This window comes from Fukomys damarensis, unplaced genomic scaffold, assembly GCF_012274545.1.
Source record: "Fukomys damarensis isolate Sample0158 unplaced genomic scaffold, DMR_v1.0_HiC HiC_scaffold_36, whole genome shotgun sequence".
NCBI classification, from domain to species: Eukaryota; Metazoa; Chordata; class Mammalia; order Rodentia; family Bathyergidae; genus Fukomys; species Fukomys damarensis.
Window position 1 is genome coordinate 32,485,290 of NW_022900948.1, and position 20,587 is coordinate 32,505,876.

Consider the following 20,587-nt stretch of genomic DNA (forward strand, 5'->3'; position numbering starts at 1 on the left):
CACAATGTCCAAGATGAAAAGCACAATGAATAGGATTAAAAATAGATTAGACTTGGGCCCAGGATTTGGCTCAATGGTTCCACTGCCTGCCTTACAAGTGTAAGGGCCTGAGTTTGATCTCCAGTAAAAAAAGATCAGATTAGATTAGATTTAGATTTAGATAAGGTTAAATTACAAAGCATGTTAAGGCCTAGTTCTGGAAATGATCCAAATGAAACAGAGAAGAAACAATTTTAAAAAATGAAAACAGACATGACTAACACGAGTCACAACTTTAAATGGCTGAATACACATATAATCAGAGTCACTGAAGGAGAAAAATTGGGAAAGAGGAAAAAAATGATAGAATGGTCAAAATTTTTCAAAAGTGACAAAATTATGAATCCAGAAATCCAAGCTCAATAGCAAGCACATGAAATTCATACTATAAATCAAAGATAAACTACTACAGAGGTATTTTTAATGAGTCAGCAAAGGTGATAAATTAAAATAAACAAACCAAAAGCAAATAAAAAGGAAAAAACTAAACAAGGAAAGTGGAACAACAGGAAACAAGATGATAAACCTAGCCATACCAATATCATATGAAATATAAATCATCTAAACACTCCAGTTAGAATTGAGAATGTCGTACAGAATAATAAAAGACAAAAATGCCTAATTATATGGTGGCTATAACAAAACACATTACAAAGACAAAAATAATATAAAAGTAAAAATTAAAATACTGGACTCTAATCAAAGCAACTTGGAGACATTATGTTAACTTCAAGCAAGATAGATTTCAGAGTAAGCAATATCAAGAGATGCAAAAGATCATTTCATAATGATAAAAGAATCAATTCATCAAGAGAATAGGGAAATTATGTTTATGGACTTAATACAACTTGAACATTAAAAGTAAAAACCAGATAGACTTCCAGGAAGATGGTAGAGCCATAAAAAGCAGCTAATCAGCCTCTCCAGGATTTGGAATCCAGGCAATAAAATATAACAACTTGGGGAAGAAAAGAAGGTAGAGATGGATCCCCAGAACCTAGAAAGGCTCTCAAGGCAGAATTGGACCCCACAGGGAAAGTGAAGAGGCAGACCTCAACACAGAAAAAAGAGGTGGCAAACTTCACTTTCTCCCTGACTCCTGGCTCATGGCATGAAAGAGAAGACTTGAATCTACAGAGACAGTGAGAGTGCGTGATTCCAGAGGCCTCCATGGAAAATGCAGCAGTGTAACAGAGCAATGGATGCTATTAGCTACAGCAGCTGGTGAGTGGCTCTAGTCCAAGTGATCCCTAGAGAGGATGCATGGCCAATTGCCAGGACTTGGGGAAGCCATGGGTTAGCTTCATCTCACAGTTCCCAGTGACTGGGTGAGGCACAGTCATGGGAGATATCCAGGGTCAGTGAGCCAAGGTCAGGATGGGAAGAGACACAAAGAGTGTTGCAGGCTAAACATATCAGGCCCCCAATGTACAACAAGAGGCAAGGCTCAGCCTAAATTTCCATGGAGTTGAAAACACCAGAAAGAGCACCTCACTCTATTCTTACTGCAGGATTACTGGGATCATCAGGCATGGATCTGGACCCTGACTGCATCCTTTGTCTATCAGTGACATCGGATACACACTCTGAAGTGGACACTACCACAAAACTATAGACCCCAGAATACAACCACAGGTTTGAAATCACACAGAAATCTTTTTTCTTCTTTCCCCCCTTTTTCTTTTTCTATCTAGATGGCTTGTTTTTGTATTTTTCATGAATGGGAACATTGTTTTTAATGCTTTTTGTATAGTTCTTGTTTTTGTTTTGCTGTTTCTTTGCCTCCTGTCTTTTTCACAAGTTTCCCAAAGCTTGGGTAATCTTAGTTTGTCCTTCAGCCTTGCTTCTAATTTCTTTCTCTAGTATTATTTCTCTATATTTTCCTCTTACCCCTTTAAATTTTTCTCCCCTGTGGGAAAAATTGCTCTACTGAGGGGATATTTACTATATATAATTTTCTGATTTTTTTTTAGATTTTGTTATATAACTATAAATTTTGTACCTATAGCTAAAGGGTTAAATTAAGAGTTGCTACAGTTTGTCATTTTCTAGACTGTGCTTGATGCTATTGTTATTCCTGGTTGTACTACTTTAACCAAATAGTTGTTCTTTTTTGTAGGCCAATACCAAGATTGTCTCGAGGGTCATAAACAATACCATAGCCCAGTACCAAAGAACTGGGTGTTAGGCAAAATAGGCAGCAACTTCTCATCCCTAATAAATTGAAGAGGCAGGATTCTGGGATGACTTCAAAAGCCAAAAGTCAGCTACACCTAGAAGACATCTCTGAAAAGTAGTCATTTCCTAAGGAGTTCTCTACTAGAAATGGAGCTACCTAACATCAGCAATTTACAAGCATCAACATAGAAAACAAATTTTTAAAAAATAGAAAAATGAGAAGATAAAGAAGCAAGATGCAACCCCACATCTCCAGCTCAGCCAGTGCAAATCGAGAGAGCATTAAGATGGAAGAAATCAAAAGCAATCCAGGTGAAATTTCTGAAATGGTGGCAGAAGTAACAAAGCAGATGAATTACTATCTAGAAAAAAATTAGAAATGATTTCACAGATAACTAAAGAGATGATGGCCATAATGGAGAACATTGTTAGTTAATCTACAACAGAGACAGAAAAAAAAATAGAGAAGCTCAGGAAAGTGAAGAAAACCATGAACACCCAACATAGGGATGAACTAGATTACATTAACCAGATTCAAATAGATATTCAGGAGATTTTTAAAAATCCATTTAAAGTATACACAGCAGAATCAAATGCTGTGAGGACAGAATATCATACCTAGAAGACAGTTTTACAGTTAGCTATCATCAAATGAAAGATATCTTAAAAATAGCAAGGAGTAAAAAGCAGTATTGTGTGGTAAGTAAGAAACTGACATCTAAATCAAAAATAGCAACGGACTATGAAAGATCAATCCAACAGCTTCCAGATGATGCAAAGGAGAATAACAAGATTGATCAGAATCAACAAAAAATAAGAAGATAGCACAAAGATATAAGAAAGCCTGTCCACAGAAGTAATGGCAGAAAACTTCCTAGGATGGAAAAATAATTTGAATACAGATAAATGAATCATGCAGAACTCCAATTAGCCATGGTCAGAAAAAAATACACTAAGGCAGACATATAATAGTCAAGATTCCAAAAATTAAATGCAAGAACAAAATATTAAAAGCTGTTAGACCTGATGGCTTCACTACAGAATTCTACAAGACATTTAGACAAGAACTATTGCCACTACTCTTTAAATTCTTCAGTGAAATTGAAAGGGAAGCAATACCTCCAAATTCATTCCTAGCAGCAAGTGTTACTTTGATCCCAAAACTAGAAAAAGATCCAACAAAAACGATCCAACAGGCCAATCTCCATAATGAACATAGATGCAAAAGTCCTCAATATATTGAAAAACATAATACAGAGGGTCATCAAGACAATCATGCACCCTGACCAAATTATATTTATCCCAGGGATGCAAGAATGATTCAACATACATAAATCAATAAATGTAATACACTGTATTAAAAGAGGCAAGGATAAAAACCATATGATCATCTCAATAGAGGCAGAAAAAAGGATTAAACAAAATTCAACACCCATTCATGATAAAAACTCTATAGAAAATTGGAATAGATGGTCTTTATCTCAACTTGATAAAGGCTATCTATGAAAATCAACAGCCAACATCATACTAAATGGACAAACAACTGAAAACCTTCATGCTACAATCAGGAACAAGACAAGGATGTCCACTATCACCACACCTGTTCAGTGTAGTTCTGGAATCATTAGCCAAAGCAATTAGATAAGTGGAAAAAGTAAAAACAATAAAGATAGGAAAGTAAGAAGTTAAACTGTCATTATTTGCTGACAATTTGATACTCTGTATAGAAGACCCAAAAATCTCCCCCAAAACACTTCTAAATTTAATTGGCAGATTCAGTAGAGTAGCTGGATACAAGGCTAACACTCAGAAATCAATAGCCTTCTTATACACAAATAACAAATTCACTGAGAGAGAAATTAGGGAAATAATTCCTTTCATGGTAGCATCCAAAAAAAAAGAAATATCTAGGAATTAATCTAATGAATGAATCAAAAGACCTCTACATTGAAAACTACAGCACTCTGAAAAAAGAGATTGAAGAGGATATAAGAAAATGAGAAGACATCCCCTGTTCCTGGATAGGAAGAAGCAATATAGTGAAAATGGCCATACTTCCAAAACTGCTACATAGATTCAATGCAATCTTAATTGAATTCCCTACAGTATATTTCACAAAACTAGAGAAAACAATCCAAAAATTCATTTGGAACCAGAAGTAGCCTAGAATAACAAAAGCAATTCTAGGAAGCAAAGACATGACAGGGGGTATCACAATCCTCAACTTGAAACTATACTACAAAGCCACTGTGATAAAAAAGCATGGTACGGGTAAAGAAACAGACTCAATGATCAGGGGAATAGATTAGAAGATGCAGAAACAACTTCAGACATACTCAGCTACCTTATCTTTGATAAAGGAGCCAACCATCCTCACTGGAGGAAAGATGGCCTCCTCAATAAATGGTGTTGGAAAAAATGGATATCAGGGGCCGGGGATTTAGCTCAGCGGTTCAGTGGCCTGCCTTGCAAGCGCAAGGACCCGAGTTCAATTCCCAGTACCAAAAAAAAAAAAAAATGGATTTCAACCTGCTAAAGATTAAAACTAGACCCCTGTCTTTCATCATGCACTAAAATAAAATCAAAATGGATTAAAGATCTAAATAGTAAAACAGAAACACTAAACTTACTGGAAGATTGGTAGAACGCTCAAAAACATTGGCATAAGAAAAGACTTTATGAACAAATCCTCAGTAGCAGGGAACTAGCACAAAGAATCAACAACTGGAATCTCATCTTATTAAAAAGCTTCTGCACTGCAAGAGAAACCTCCAGAGACAACCTACAATGTGGAAAAAAAATCAACCAACTCTTCCTCAGACAAAGGACTATTATCTAGAATATAGAAAGAACTTTAAAAAATCAGACACCCCAAATATAAAGACCCAATTCAAAAATGGGCACCTGAAATGAACAGACATTTCTCAGACAAAGAAGTAAAAGCAGAAAGTAGACATAATGAAAAATGTTCAACAACACTGGTCATCCAAGAGATGCAGATGAAAACAACAATGAGATTCAACCTCACCCCAGAAAGAATGGCTGCTATCAAGAAATCAACCAACAACAAATGCTGGGAAAAAAGGAACCCTTCTCCATTTGTGGTGAGAGTGCAGACTGGTGCAAATACTGTGGAAATCAATATGGAGATACCTCAAAAAACTAGGATTAGAGGTCGCATTTGACCCAGCTATCTCTCTGCTGGGTATCTTCCCAAAAGAATTAAAAGAATCATACCACATGTATGCACACTCATGTTTACAGTGGCAGATTGTAATAGGTAAAACTTGGAAACAGTTCAACTGCCCATCAACTGGATATGCATAAAGAAGATGTATGTTTTTAAAAATATAAAATGGATTATTACTCAGCCATAAGGAATGAGAAACTAGAGATCTTTATAGATAAATGGATGCACATTGAGACCATGCTGTTAAGTGAAATTAATAGGACACACATGTGTAAATACTGAATAGTTTCTCTGGTGTGAAAAACTAAAATGTAGATAAGGATCAAAATGTATAATTGATACATTTTGTGAATAGGAAGAAAAGGTCTAAAGGAGTAGCAGAAGTAGGAGGAGTAGGGGAAAGGAAAGAAGGGGAAATATGAGGAAAGAAAAAATGGAAACAAAGTCTTGGGAAATAGGGAGATGTGGAGGGGTGAAGGGAGGGCAGGAGAATGGTGAAAAAATAAAAAACCAACATACAGCATTTAAAGATACAGTGAATGTAACTGTACTGTATCCCTAAAATGTACCGATAAACTCAATTAAAGCTGAAAAAAAAGATACAAGATTCCAATGATGAATGTAATGGTATTGTATACCTAAAATGTACCAATAAACTTAATGGGGGAAAAAAGGCTGTTAGAGAAAACAAACAAATCCCTTATAAAAGAAAGCCCAACAGAATCACTGCACACTTCTCAATATAATCCCTTAAGTCAAGTACAGTTTGGAGTGAAGTATTTCAATCCCTAAAAGAAAACAACCTCCAACCTAGATTGATATACCCTGGAAAATTATCTTTCAAAATTGATGGAGAAATAAGACACTTCCATGATAAAGAATATATGAAGAAATTCATGACCACCAAATCAGCACTTCAAAAAATTCTGAAGGATATTCTAGAAAAAGACAACAATTCCATGAATCCCAAAAGAATGAATTCACCAGACAAGTCAAGCAATTAGCAGAGAGGAAAGAAAGGGAACCAACAACAGGAAAATAATATGACAAGCACAAGTCAATACATATCAGATATAACCATCAATGTAAATGGTCTTGATTCACCAATCAAAAGAAATACACTAGCAGAATGGATCAAGATACAAGATCCAACATTATGCTGCATACAAGAAACACATTTAACTAAAAAAGAAATGCATAAATTGAAAGTCAAAGAATAAAAGCAATACTCATGCAACTAGAAAAAAGCAGGAGCTCAGAGAAAAGCAGGAGTAGCTATTTTATTTGCAGGCAAAGTAAATTTAAGCCAAGACTGATTAGAAGAGACAAAGAAGGTCAGTACATCCTTGTAGATGGAACAATCCAAAACAAAGAGATAACAATCATAAATATATATGCACAAAATACCAGCACACCCAACTATATAAAACAAAGCAAAAACTAATAAAACTTCAGGAGAAATAGATAAATTCATAATTATAGTTAGGGATTTCAATACCACTCTCAATTATTGAGATTCAAACAACGTAATCAATTTGATCTAATTGGTATATATAGGACACTACATTCACAAGTAGAAAAATATATATTTTCTGACTATATTTGAGTCAAATTAAAAATCAATAATAAAAAGTTATTTGGAACATCACAAGTATTTATAAAGTAATATGCTTTGAAATAACCCAGAGGCTAAAAATGGGAAACAAAAAGTAAATTAGAAAGTACATTTTGAACTGAGTCAAAGTGAAAACTCAACAAAATGCATGTATATCACTAAAGAAGAAAGTAGAGATAATGCCTTTATCACAAGAAATATCTTAAATCAGTAACCTCAATTACCATCTTAAAATGCAAGAGATGGAAAGGGAAAATATTCCAGAAGGAGAGGGTGGGACAGGGGAAAGCACAGGGGAGAGAAAGAATATCCCTAATTAAAGCAAAAAACAAAAATATCTCTGCAAAATAGGAATAGAAGTTGTCTACTCCAATGTAACAAAGGTCACCTACAAAAATTAGGTACCAGTATACTTAATGGTGACAGCCTAAACACTTTCAGCCCAAGGTTAGAAGCAAAGCAGAGATGCCTGTTCTTATCACTTCTACTCATTACTGTATTGGAAGTCTTTGCCAGAGAAATTAGACAAGAAAAAGAAATAAAAGTTATACAAATTAGAAAAGAATAGTGCAATTGTTTCTCCAAGGACATGATTTTATATATAGAAAATTTTAGGAAGAACTCAGATTTCTTACATTTGAAAGAATGTAAGTAGAGTAGATCTTGAAAGATGTACTGAAATGATAAAGGGTAAGCAGGATGAGGTGAACTCTTAAGATCTTTCCAACTCTTGAATTTTCAAATTATGTTATAGTACTTATTTCAAGGTAGTGAGTTGAAGTGTAAACTGACCATTTAAGTACTTTTATTTCCCTTGTGATCTGTGGTCTACAGACCTCTGCTATGATAAAATAATACTGCACAAAGACAACAAACACACATGCACACACGCACACACACACACACACACACACACACACATATCCCACCCATTCACAGATGCTTACAAATCTTATATGTGTGAAATGAAAATCCAGGCAAATGAAAACACACATACACTTAAACTTGCACATTCATACACTCACAAATCTTGCACAAGCACATACAACACAGAAATAGAGTCAAACTCTGAAAAGAATTAACAAAAATCCCCAAATGAGGCAAAATAGGTACACAAATTATTATTCCATGACTTGCCTCTCTCGGCAAATAAGGACTCTCCCAGCCTGTGATAGTTCTCAGCCAAGAATAACAAATAAGCCATATCAGTCCCAGAACTCAAAGTACTAACCAATGTGGCCTCTCATGTCATCTACAACCTAGGCTTTCTTGACCTCTTTCACATTTACAACGCATTGTACCAGTTTCTCCCTAGTTTCAGAGAAAACAAAACAAAAACAGCCCAGATAAAAAACTGAGAAAGGTAGGAAAAAAGATGGAGGAGACAGAAAAAGAAAAGGAAACACCAAAGATCCTTTCATTCATTAGTCATCCATCCTACAAATGTTTAAATGGCAGACTGTACTGTAATCATTGAGAATTCTTATTGGAAACACAGAAGTAATCTTCCCTGTTTTCTTTGTTTTCTCTCATTGAGTTTATTGGTACATTTTAGGTATAAAGTACAGTTACATTCATCATTGGGATCTTGAACCTTTACATGACAGGTCTTGGTTCTCATTTTTTCCTCTTACCCCTGTCCTCCCTTCACCCCCTCCTCCCTTCCCTGTTTACATATACATTATTTTCATTTTCTCATATTTTTTCTTTTCCCTTATTTCCTTTCCACTGCCCTTCCCACTTCCCCTATACCTTTAGCCCTTTTCTTCCTATTTCACATTGTCAATTATACCATGAAGAATTTTGTATAATTATAGTTTTCACACCAGAGAAACTATTCAATATTTATACATGTGTGACTTATTTGTTTCACTTAGGAGTATATCCTCAATATGTATCCATTTTCCTATGAATGACTCTAATTTCTCATTCTTCATGGCTGAGTAGTATTCCAGTTTTTAGAAAAACGACATCATCTTTATCCAGTCTCCAACTGATGGGCAAATGGGCTGTTTCCAAGTTTTAGCTATTACAAACTGTTCTGCTATAAACATAGGTGTACATATGTCACTGTGATGTGATTATTTTAATTCTTTTTTGAAGATACCCAGCAGAGGAATGTCTGGGTCAAATGGAACCTCTAATCCCAGCTCTTTGAGGTACCTCAATATTGATTTCCATAGTGGTTGAACCAGTCTGCACTCCCACCAACAATGGAGAAGGGTTCCTTTCTCCCCACAACCCCGCCAACATTTGTTATTGTTTGATTTCTTGATAGCAGCCATTCTTCGTGGGGTGAGGTGGAATCTCAGTGTTGTTTTAATCTGCAACTCTCGAATGACCAGTGATGTGGAACATTTTTTCATATATTTACTTGCTGCTTTTACTTCTTTGTCTGAGAAACGTCTGTTCATTTCAGGTGCCCATTTTTGAATAGGGTCTTTATATTTGGGGGACTAATTTTTTTGAGTTCTTTGTATTTATAATGTAACTGAGCAAATCACCAAGCAACCATACTTTAATTCTTCCAATGGTCTAGTCCTGCTCCTGGATTAAAATTGTAAACTAAAGGAGACATCATAAACTGGATTACCTTGGATTAGTCTCAGTTTCCTAATTTGTGCATTAGGCACAATAAATACCAATCCTCTTAAACTTGTGGGGTTTCAGGGAGATCTAAACAGAGTACTCAGTTCAGTGCATGGAACAAGAAGTACGTTCCCAAAGTTTTCTGACTGGAAAAGAATAATTATGGACTAGAAGTCTCAATCAAGAGCAGAAAATGCAAACCCCCAGTACTGATCACAGGTGGATTCTTAGCTTCTTGGCAGTGTCAGGGATTTAGAACTCATTCATTAGGTAACATTCTGAGTAATAACCAAATGTACCCTTCTTAAAAGTCATCTTCCGCAAATGTTAGAATGCTAGAGTCATTTCAATTTTCTCTTCCCTAGTGGCAGTTGGTAAAGACTACCATACTTATGTACCATTTAAAAAGGCAGTCATTAGAATTTCTTCATCTCAATCCCAGAGATATGCTTATAGACCAAGGTTTTCAAACATGAGGCCTATCAAACTTCCCAAACAGAAAAAAGCCAAATCCTCTTTGGAATCAACTAACCTTTTCATATATGATTTTAACAGTCCAACTCAGAGAAACTTTTTCCATCTATAAATTGTTAACTTTCCTTATTTAAAAATCAAAACAAAAAAGCCATATAAGTGGTCACCAGAAAAATCACTAAAAAGTGAATCTTCCCACAACCTTCCCAAGCCATACACACAAAGTCTCCTGAAACACTAGAAAAATCCAGTTTCTCTACTCTTATCATAAAGCTCCAACAAAATGGGAAGCCATCTACTTACCCGTGTAAAGATCAGTGTCTGTGTATTCATCCACTTTCTTATGTTGCAGAATATAGTCAGAAACCTTGGTCCCAATAGCTGGCTGAACATCTACCCACTCCAAGGATACCACAGTGCTGGAGGGTTCCACTGTTGGGGACAGTCGTAGCCTACAGGGGTAACAGGGAAGTTGGCTTGTTTACCAGCCAGCATCTGCTGGGGCTCGAAAGAGCCTGCGTGTGTCAATATGGATCAAAGATTTCAGCATGGGTTCAAATGCTCATCCAGTCCCCACTGAAACCTCGCATGACCTTAGCCAAATTATTCTACTTCTCAAGGCCCATTCCATCAATCATAAAATAGGGATACAAAGAGCCACCTTTTAAGATCAGTATGGAAATCAATGAATTAAACCATGTACACAGTATGTGCTCAATGGAAATTAATTATTTTTCTTATTTATTTAGACATATTCTCAGTGATACTTTTTTTTTTTTAATAAATTGGCAATGACTTCAAACATAGGGGCTTTTGCTCTTTTTTTCTATTCCCATTCAGTCCCCAGTGTATCAGTCTATTGTTTGGTATCATTGAGTCTCACAAAAGGAGGCTTAATGCTCTTTAAAAGAACAGAAACCTTGGATTAAATCCTTCTGTAAACCAAGGAAAAACAGAATGACTTAAGGTTAAATCTGGCTTAGTCCTTAGAGATAATGGAGTGCAGTTTTCTCCTTTCACAAAATGAGGAGAAGGCAAATGGTTTGCTCAAGGTCACACGGCAAGTTGGGGAGAGGACCATGGTGGTAAATATGTTTCTCTCTAGTGAGGTTCTTTTTAATCCTTTTCCCACTACACCACACTATCTCTTCAAAGATGATCTTTCACAATGTGATTCATATTCTCCCCACCCACCCCCCGCCATAGTATCAAAGATTAATTCCACAGCCTTCAAACTGAGCTACATCTCCAGCCCTTCACCCTTTTTTGTTTTGAGACAGGACACGTGTGCTGCCACCTCCAGTTTACACTGTGATCCTCCTCATGCCAGAGAGGTACACTATGGGACCCTACTTCCCAGGATTGTCTCTTGCACCCTTCTCTTGTGTTCCTCACACTACCTCTCCCTCTTAATCAGATTCTTCCAATCAAGATAACCTTCCTTTACTTCCTCAAAGCATTTCCTGTGTCTGGGCCTTCACAAATGCTGCATCTCTTGCCTAAAATGTAATTCTTACCAGCTGCTTCCTGAGTGACTTCTGTTGTAATGGAAGTCTCTTCAGAGTGTTTTCCTATTCTCCCTATTTGCAATTATTTGTTTTGCTTTATAGTTTTCTCATTTAATTCTATAACTGCATCTGATCTTCCTTCATCATCTCTCTGCCTCACTAAACCACCAGCTCTCTAAATACAGACTGTGCCTGATTTGTCCACTGATATTTTGCCCAGTGCCTGACACATAGCAGGTTTCCAAAGATACTTGTTGAATAAATGAATAAAAGTAAGTGACTTAGGAGATGTTCTATACTTTTTTAACTATTCAAATATTTTTCTTTATTCATCCCCAGTGCCCGAAAGAGCAGTCAGTTGCTCAGTAAACCTTCCCCGAACAGACAACTGAAGGAAGGAACGATGAATGTTATGGTATCATTTAAAATAACAGGATCTGACCCTGTGCCACGTTTCTGTTCTACCAAAGCGCCTTTCTTCTAAAAGAAGGAGGTAGGCACTAAACATTTCAGAGATCTTTTTAGGCATCCCAGAACAGAGCCAAGAAGACTGGGCTAGCAAGACAAGAATGTGAGTCCTTGGAAAGGGGTTGCCAAAGGAAGGGGGCCATACATACGTACACCGGCTGTGGAAGGGGGCTGCAGTTGGGGAGCCCACTGGCATCAAAGGCGCTGAGGTCACATCTGCACCAGTCATCAATCACGTCCCCTTTCCCTGAGCACCAGTAGAAACTCATCAGTGCACTCTTGAAGGCCTGGAAGAAAGGGACAGATGATGGTAATGGTGGAGATGCTGAGGATAAGTGTGTTGATGGCCATAATGGCAGCCAACCAAGGCTCCAGAGCAAGCTCCTTCTTAGGCACAGAACACTGTCTTTGTTTAAATCCCTAGCACCCTACTACTAACTTCTCCTACCCTGTCCACTCCTTACACAGAAGCTAGAATGATCATTGAGATACAAGGCTAACAGGTCCACTGAGAACCTCCCCTACCCATGGCACTCTACCTGTGTTAACTTGTCATAGTCACAATAACCCATATGATAGACATTCTCATCATTTCTCATTCTACAAATTGGACAACATAGGCACACAAAAAACAAGTAGTTTTCCTGAAGTTCACAACTAGTAAGTGACAGAGGAAGGACCTTAAATCTGATGCAAAGTTGTGTGGCTCCAGCACATGCCTTTGCTACAGTGCAAAAGATTATGTTACTACCCTATTTTAAAACCTTCAAAAGCTTCTGATAATCCTCATGATTAAGTTTAAACTCCTTGTTTTATCTCCTGGCCATCCCCTAGTTTCATCTCTTCTCTGACTTTCTTTGCATCATGCTATCCACTTTCATAGCTCATCAACATTTCTATTAACAGTGAACTCCTCTCTATATAAAGTGTGCTCTAGCTCAGGAGACAGCAAACTGTTTCTGTAAAGCATCAGAGAATAAGTATTTTTGGCTTTGCAGACAAATGATCTCTGTCACAATTACCGAACACTGGCATTATAACATCAAAGTGTGAAAGACAATTCTTTAAAAGAATTGGCATATTTGTGTCCCAATAAAATTTTATTTATAAAGACAGGCAGTGGGCTAGGTATAATGTGATCATCATAATGATTTGCTGACCTTTGCCTTAAATTATGATTAGTGTTGTATTTAACTGCAATGTTCCTCATTGTCTTTAAAAACGTCCTGTTCTCCACCTGGATTATTCTCTTCCTTGCACTTGATCTCAAGTGAAACATTTTCTATTTTGAAATCTCACCCTCTGGCTTTCTTAAACCTAAGATTGCTTGAGCTCCTCTTCCAGACACTATAACATTAGACCACTCCAACCATCACATATTCTTGCCTGTCCTATCTCACCACAAAAATACTAATTCCACCAAGGGCAGGGTGCCTTATTCCCAGAAGTATTTTCACAGATCTAAACTAAATTATTCCATCAGTAGTTAGTGAATAAATGAATGGTCACCAAACAAATGAACATTAATATTTGGCAGTAAAGATAATTTGTAAGGCACTCCTTCATTTCGGTTGAAGACAGACCTCAAGTCTTACCTTCTACTGTTTTCTCTCTCAGGTTCAGGTGTGGAAGATACCTTTGAAATACTGATGCTGGAGTGAATGGGCTGAATAAGTTACTCCATTCACACTGACATTACAAATTGAAAAATTCAAGAGACTTTTGACCTCTTATCCCTTTGCCAGGTATGTACTTTGCCAACTCTATGTTTTTTTTTCCTCCCGTTTCTTCAATTACTTCACTTTCTCTGTGCTTTTTAATGAAAGTTTCACACTGCCTATCACCAAAGATACCTGATTATGCAGATGTCGTTTTCCCATCCTGTATCGTCAAAGATTCAAGAAGGCAATGTTTATGTAAAGTTGGTCTGAGGTCTTCCTCCTTAGCTACCCAGAACAGATCTAGAGGGAAAATTTGTGCGTCAAGAATACCATGTGTTAGATTCCATTAAAATTTTCCTGGATGTTTTGGCAAGAATATTCCAATTATCCCTTCCACACAATTTTATCTGTATACTCTCCAAGGGATAAACACAGTATCTAATTTCTCCTGAGTTAAGTGTGGTACCCTCCAAAATAAAAAGGAATGTTCATGAAGCATTCAACTGCACAATTCAAGGTATTGTAAAATGCAATTAAAAATATAATCCTCGCAACAGTAATGAAAGACAGACATTATGATCATTATTTACAGATAAGAAAATAGGACTCTCAGGAGTGGAACAACTTTTCCAAGATCAGACAACAATAAATGGTGAAAGCAGAATCCAGCCCAGACTGTGACTCTCAAGTACAGGTCTTTTCTATCCAACCATCCAGAGAAATGGGATCAATTCTAAGTAGTGTTGCCAGATTTTGTAAGTAAACATAATAGAATAATCAGTTAAATTTAAATTTCAGACATTTATTTTTAATATAAATATGCTCCATGAAATATCTGCACATAAATCATGTGGGACAGAGTCTAGCACAAAGTATGAGCCCTGTTCCTACTCTGTGCCAGAACCTACACTGGGAATGAATGTCTGTTCTGCTAGCATCAGAGTAAGGTGCTCTCATAAGGACAGAAAGCACACTGGACAATACTTGGTTATGCTGTCAGATCTTTTCTCCCTTAATTGCAGGTTCCCCCTGAGTGAAAATAATGTGTACAAATGTTTACAGCTTAAAATTCAGTAACATCTCCAGGCAGTGCTAAGAGCTTGAGTGTCATAATGGTGAAACTCAGAGATGTGGGAGAAAATTAAACAGATGGTAAGATTGCATTGAACTTCAGCAATGGAGAGAACATCCTGTTTTTTGTGTGTGTGTTTGTGTTTGTGTGTGTGTGTGGTTTTTATAATCAATAGGAACTGAAGCTTTTAGAAAACAAAACAGGAAATTTATCTGAACTTTGTGAGTTTCACCATCCAGGCTTTTCTTGGGAAGAAACCCTGCCTGTGAGTCTCCTCATCCACTGGCTCTTTCCCAGAGCCCTGAGGAACAGAATGGGGCTGGTGCAATGGCCAGGCAAAGCCTGGAGAGAGCACAAACACTCTGATAAAAGGCTGACATCAAACAGGGAGCACTTGCAAGGCAGCAGAAGCCAGCATTGTGTCAGCGCAGGATCACTCTTTCCTTAAGTCTTCAGTCCTTGCAACACTCCTTCCAGAGTCCAGCTAGATCCCAGGGGAAGAGAATCATAGAATATTCCAGCTGCACAAGGCTTTGTCTGTAAATCATCTAACTTAATCTATTTACAGATGCAGATACAGTGGACCAGGCTAACTGATTGCCCCATGGTGATAGAGCCACTTGGTGATGATGCTACTCTATCCCCCCATTTCAAGCTCAAAATTACCTTCTGAATAGATTTCTTATCCCCATTTACCGATGAAAGTGGAAAAGAAGGGAAGAACTTAGTGACCTGAAGTCCATTTGAATCCTATGACCTTTGACCTTTATAGGTCACACAAATATAATAAATGCCAAGATTGCATCCAAAATATCCTTTTCAGCTGCTCTACTTATTAGTGTGTGTGTGTGTCTCTGTGTGTGTGTGTGTCTGTGTGTGTGTGTGTGTGTGTGTGAAACCTTGTACTACAGGCACAGCTGACTCCTAGCTTTTGAGTAAATGGAGGGACCTAGGAAACAAATCTTGTGCTCAATATGAGGGCTATATTGCATGGTCATTGGTTTTCATAACAAAGAAGGTTTGCATTTCCAGAACTTGTAAATGCTTCCAATTTCTAGCTAATTAGTTAGTAAACCAAGTTGGGCAGGAGGTCAAAACAGCCACAAAAATGTTAAGCAATCAAAATAAACTAGGATTTATTCCTGACTCCACTGTAACTTTCCTATTTGAAACTTTGTAAATGACTGCTTTTCTGCTCCTCAATTCTCCATCTGAAAAATGAAGGGCTAGAAGATATATTTTTGAAGATTTAATTAGGTTCACTAAACTTTTTGCTCCCTACCACGTGTTGTCTAAAAGTTAAAAGAGGACATGAACAAGGCCCAGTGGCTAACTTCAAAGGTTTAATGGTTAAAGACACACACGAAGATTTAAAATTACTGTGATTCAAATGCTATGAAGTAATACACACAGGAGACTGTGCAAATACAAAGGAAGGGGTCCTCTAGCTTTATAACAATTATAACATTTATAACAATACCTTAAGAATCTCAAAGTTTTAGTAAATATCCTGCATTTGATTAAAATATTTGGAACTATCTACACAGAAAGTCACTAAGCTTATGAATTAAGTTCCATACTTCATACTTCTAATAATTACAGTTTTTACACTAAAAATTAGTCTTATGTACTGATACTATGTCAGTTACCTTTGATATTGAGATTTTTATGGTCTGTTAGACTCCAAAAAGATGACCTGAAGTCTTCACTCTAAACCTATGGATTTTGTTATTGCCACAGTACTAATAAGCTTGGTTATGTGGCTGAAAAATCTACACCAAATTAGGAGGGAAAAGGCTTTCTAAAGACAAAATAACCTATTATCATTCCCTGGCTCCCTTTCAAGGCCTAAATATAACATGAGCCAGTCAATATTTGTTTAAATGAATTGAATATTTGTTGAAGTTCATAGGGTATGCTGAATGAAATAAACCTATTTATGTGTGGGAAAAAAACAAAGAAAACAAATGAATATGTGTATGAATCTCTTTCTCCAAGTTTACTTTTGTCATCGATGTCAAGTTAATGCCTCCAGGAAAAGTCTGAGAGTCCACTGGACTACTCCCTCTACTTCAGAACCAATATCCCTTCCCTGGTCCCACCATGTCTCTGGTACAGGCTAGCAATGCCTCTTCTATAGACAACTGCTATGACATCTGGACTAGACTCACAGTTCCAATGTTACCTTTTCTGGCAATCTTCTCAGTTGTAAAAGATCACTGCATACTCCACCTTGCTTAAATCTGAGAAAAAAATTTCTTCTGCATTCTGGTTAAAGCTTCCGCTATTTAATTAGTCATTCAAAGTCCTTTTTTATTTTCAGATTGTCTCTTCTCCCAAGTTCTTCCCACTGCTCATTCTATGAGCCAGCACATCCCATCTTCTTACAGTACTGCATTGTTTCATACCCAGAAGTCATCTCTTCATGCTATGCCTTTGGTCTAAAATGTCATTTCCCCACTTCCTCCTTCTCCTTGAATCCAAGAAACTTTCCCTTCATACTAGGACCTTGCTGTACCTTGAGAAATCTTGTTTCTCTCTCCCTTCCTCTCATTCAATTTTTGCAGATTTCATATTTCCTTTCAATTTGCTTCTTTACCTCCTGCCCTTCCCATTTATCAGACAATGAAGCCCAAGGTCATATATTTGATTTTTTCTAGGTGTTCAGCTCCAAGAAAAAGGGCCAACACATAAGAATTACCAAAAATAAGCATTAAATTCCACAGATGTGGAATAAGATGTACTTCCAGACGTTTAAATTCATTCATTCCCTATTGTCGTGCTGTTCTAGCAAAGAGTTGAAAGAAATGAAACTGGTCACCATAAAAGGACTAAACTACCTTGAAGCCTTTGAAATTGGATGGGGTAGTTTAGGGAAATAGAGTCCCTTCTAGAGACATTTGGGAGAAATGCATTGACAGATTTTTATCTTTTGCCCAGGAAGTGATTACAGATATAAAATAAAAAGAAGCTTCTAGGGCCCTAGAGAAAGATGAAAAGCAACAGATTAAATTGGCCTCCCATGTTTGTAGGGAGACTGCCTACTGTCCATGCTGACCATATGTTTAGTTGGTCAGAAGAAATAAGGGCTGATGAATATAGTAAGGGTTGAAAAGGACATCACAGCAGTGTCTGCACAGAAACAGAGGCTTCTTGCCACCCTGGAACACTTGCAGAGGATTAACCAGGGCCTTCTGTCATTCAGTCATCAGCACGACCCCTCTAAGTAGCTGCAAGAAATTCCAATCACTCATTTCCCTAGAAGCCAAAGGAGGTAAGACAATAAAAGCTGAGAATGAAATAATATATATTCATGTGCCCTAACAGTGAAGAGAGTAATTATGCTAAAATCAGTGAATGCATAATGAAGTAGTATGAGTGAGAACACATTTAGGGAGTCAAGTGGGTAGTGTTAGTTGACTTTAGTCTTCTTATTCCCAGACAAGGATGGAAGGTGGGTGTGGTGAGTCACCCTGAAGAATGCTTGAAGGACACTGCAACTAGGGAACCAGTGAGTAAAGGGAAATAGAAACCTTCAATGACAATCTTATCTAGAGCTCTGAAGTATATGTGAGCACTGTCACAGATCTCTGCATGGTACTGTAATGGTATATTCATGTCATTATACACTTGTCAAAACTCATAGAATGCATGCCAACATAAACTATGGAATATGGGTGATAGTGATGTGTCACTGCAGGTTCATTGATTAATACAAATATGTTACTCTAGCGTGGGATTTTCATAGTGGGGGAGACTGCTTGCATGTGAGTAGCGAATATTCAGACACTCTTAACTGGGAACCTGAAGCTATAATTCACAAAATTAGTTTGACGTTACTCTGCAGAAGAGTTCTCACATACCACTGATAGCTTGATACAAACAGGAGCGAAATGAAGACAATACACATCTACTAAGCTTGATCTTATTCTAGGTCTGATGCTAGGAAATCTCCTATTAGCTTCCATAAGGTTCCCTATAACCTTTGGTTGCAGAACCTCTTACTGTTCCTAGTAATTTTTAAGAGATGAGAAAGAAAAAGGTCACATAACATACTGGCCCAGGATCATCTAGATAGAGCACAATAGAGCAGGGAATCTACTTTGGACTCTTAGTTCTAAGTCCCCAGTGGTGGCCCCTGACCTTCTTCAAGCTATTTCTGATTTTCTGTCTCAGATCTCACCACTCAGTGAAGATATACCAACTGGGAAGGACCCACTTCCTATATAAGAAATTGTGCAACTCAATCTATGGCTCTATAAATCACAGAACTGACACCTAATTTCCCCTGTTAGGATAAACCTCACTTTTCAGGCTACTCTCCCCTGAATGATGAAGACCCAGCAGAACAGCTCTAATCTAGGTGATAGGGAGAAGGCATTTAGAGCCAGCCAAACCTCCTTCTTGAGACACTTAACTTTGCTAATGAAAAAGTATTAGAGAAATAAATATACAACCCAGTGAGACACCCACATGAGAATGTGTCAGCTGTCTGCTTCTCAAGATGTACATAGGTAAGATGATAGGGTTATATGATTCTCCAGAAAGGAACTATTTTTCTTGTCAGTTCCATATTTCAGCTCCCATCCAATGTAGAGAATGGAATACCAGTTTTTAATGCATTAAAAATAACAGTGGCCATTTTTAAAACATCTTTCTATATGCCAGATACAGTGCTCAGTGTTTGACATATAGGGAGCCATTTAATTTGTACAATCACACCATGAATTAAGTACTCCTACAGTTCTCATTAGGTACAGGATAAGACTAGGGACCAGGGAATTTGAGTTCCTTTCCATAGTCACATAGCCAGTATTTAGCAAAGGAAAACTCAAATTTCTTAAATTAAAGCATTAAATGACTTAACCATTAGGACCCCATTTGATCCCTATTTTAGGCATGTAAGTTAATTAAGTTCATTTGTCTCCAGGAAATCCTTGAAAAAGTTGAAATTTTAAACAGTTTGAGGGTTATATGATCAAGCAACTCAATTAATGTCTCAAATCCAGAATGATCCGGAGTTAGGGTTCAAACACTTCTTAATCCAGACACAGATTTCTCTTCCTCTTCATTTTTCCTAACAGGTTGAGGACGAGTATATTACTTCTTGTATGGATGTAGCAGGGTGTTTGGTAGAGTTAGTCATGATCTTGTGAGTCCCAAGGCCATACAGGCCAGAATAATTTCCCAAAATGTGTTGTCAGGGATCTGAGTTCAGTAGGATATTAACTGACTTTGAGTTCAATAAAACTGGGTAAGGATGGAGATGAAATACATTTGAAAAAGACCAGATTAAACAAATAGATTGCTCTATATAGGACTTATAAAGCAGTTTTATATTAATGGTCACCAGGAAGTCTTGAGTAAGTGACATACTAAATGTATCATTTATCAGAAATACTTGTCTGTGGAACTTTGATTTCCCACATGGAATCTAGAGGTGCAGGATTCTTTCTCAGTTCATTCTAATCTAGATTCTGGGCTGGACACCAAAGCCCTCCACCAACCAAGAATTGCCCTAGAAAGAGATTACCCAGTTGTCTCAGTAACTACTTAGCCTTGACAAAACCAGTTTTCACTGTGGCCTCCTTATCTTGCCTGTCAGTGAGGGTGTTGAACATTCTTATTTATCAGGCCCTGGCTTTCTGGTAGCACCATGAATACAGAAGCAGGTGTAAGGGCCCGGGATTTAGCTTGGTGATTCCGCCACCTGCCTTGCAAGCACAAGGATCTGAGTTCAATCCCAGGTACCAAAAAAAAAAAAAAAAAAAAAAAAAAAAAAAAAAAAACAAA

The 20,587-nt window shown here is 37.3% G+C and overlaps 1 protein-coding gene across 5 annotated transcripts in view; it reads right to left on the minus strand.

Moving 5' to 3' along the window:
* Astn2 (astrotactin 2) overlaps nt 1-20,587 on the minus strand; it is a 770,953-nt gene that overhangs the window by 149,795 nt on the left and 600,571 nt on the right. For all 5 annotated transcript variants that reach the window (XM_010639452.2, XM_010639450.2, XM_010639451.2 and 2 more), the window contains 2 exons: nt 12,215-12,348; nt 10,389-10,537 (listed from right to left, as the gene is read on the minus strand). In XM_010639452.2, the coding sequence (XP_010637754.1) occupies nt 10,389-10,537; nt 12,215-12,348 (283 nt within the window). The remainder of the gene's footprint in view (nt 1-10,388; nt 10,538-12,214; nt 12,349-20,587) is intronic.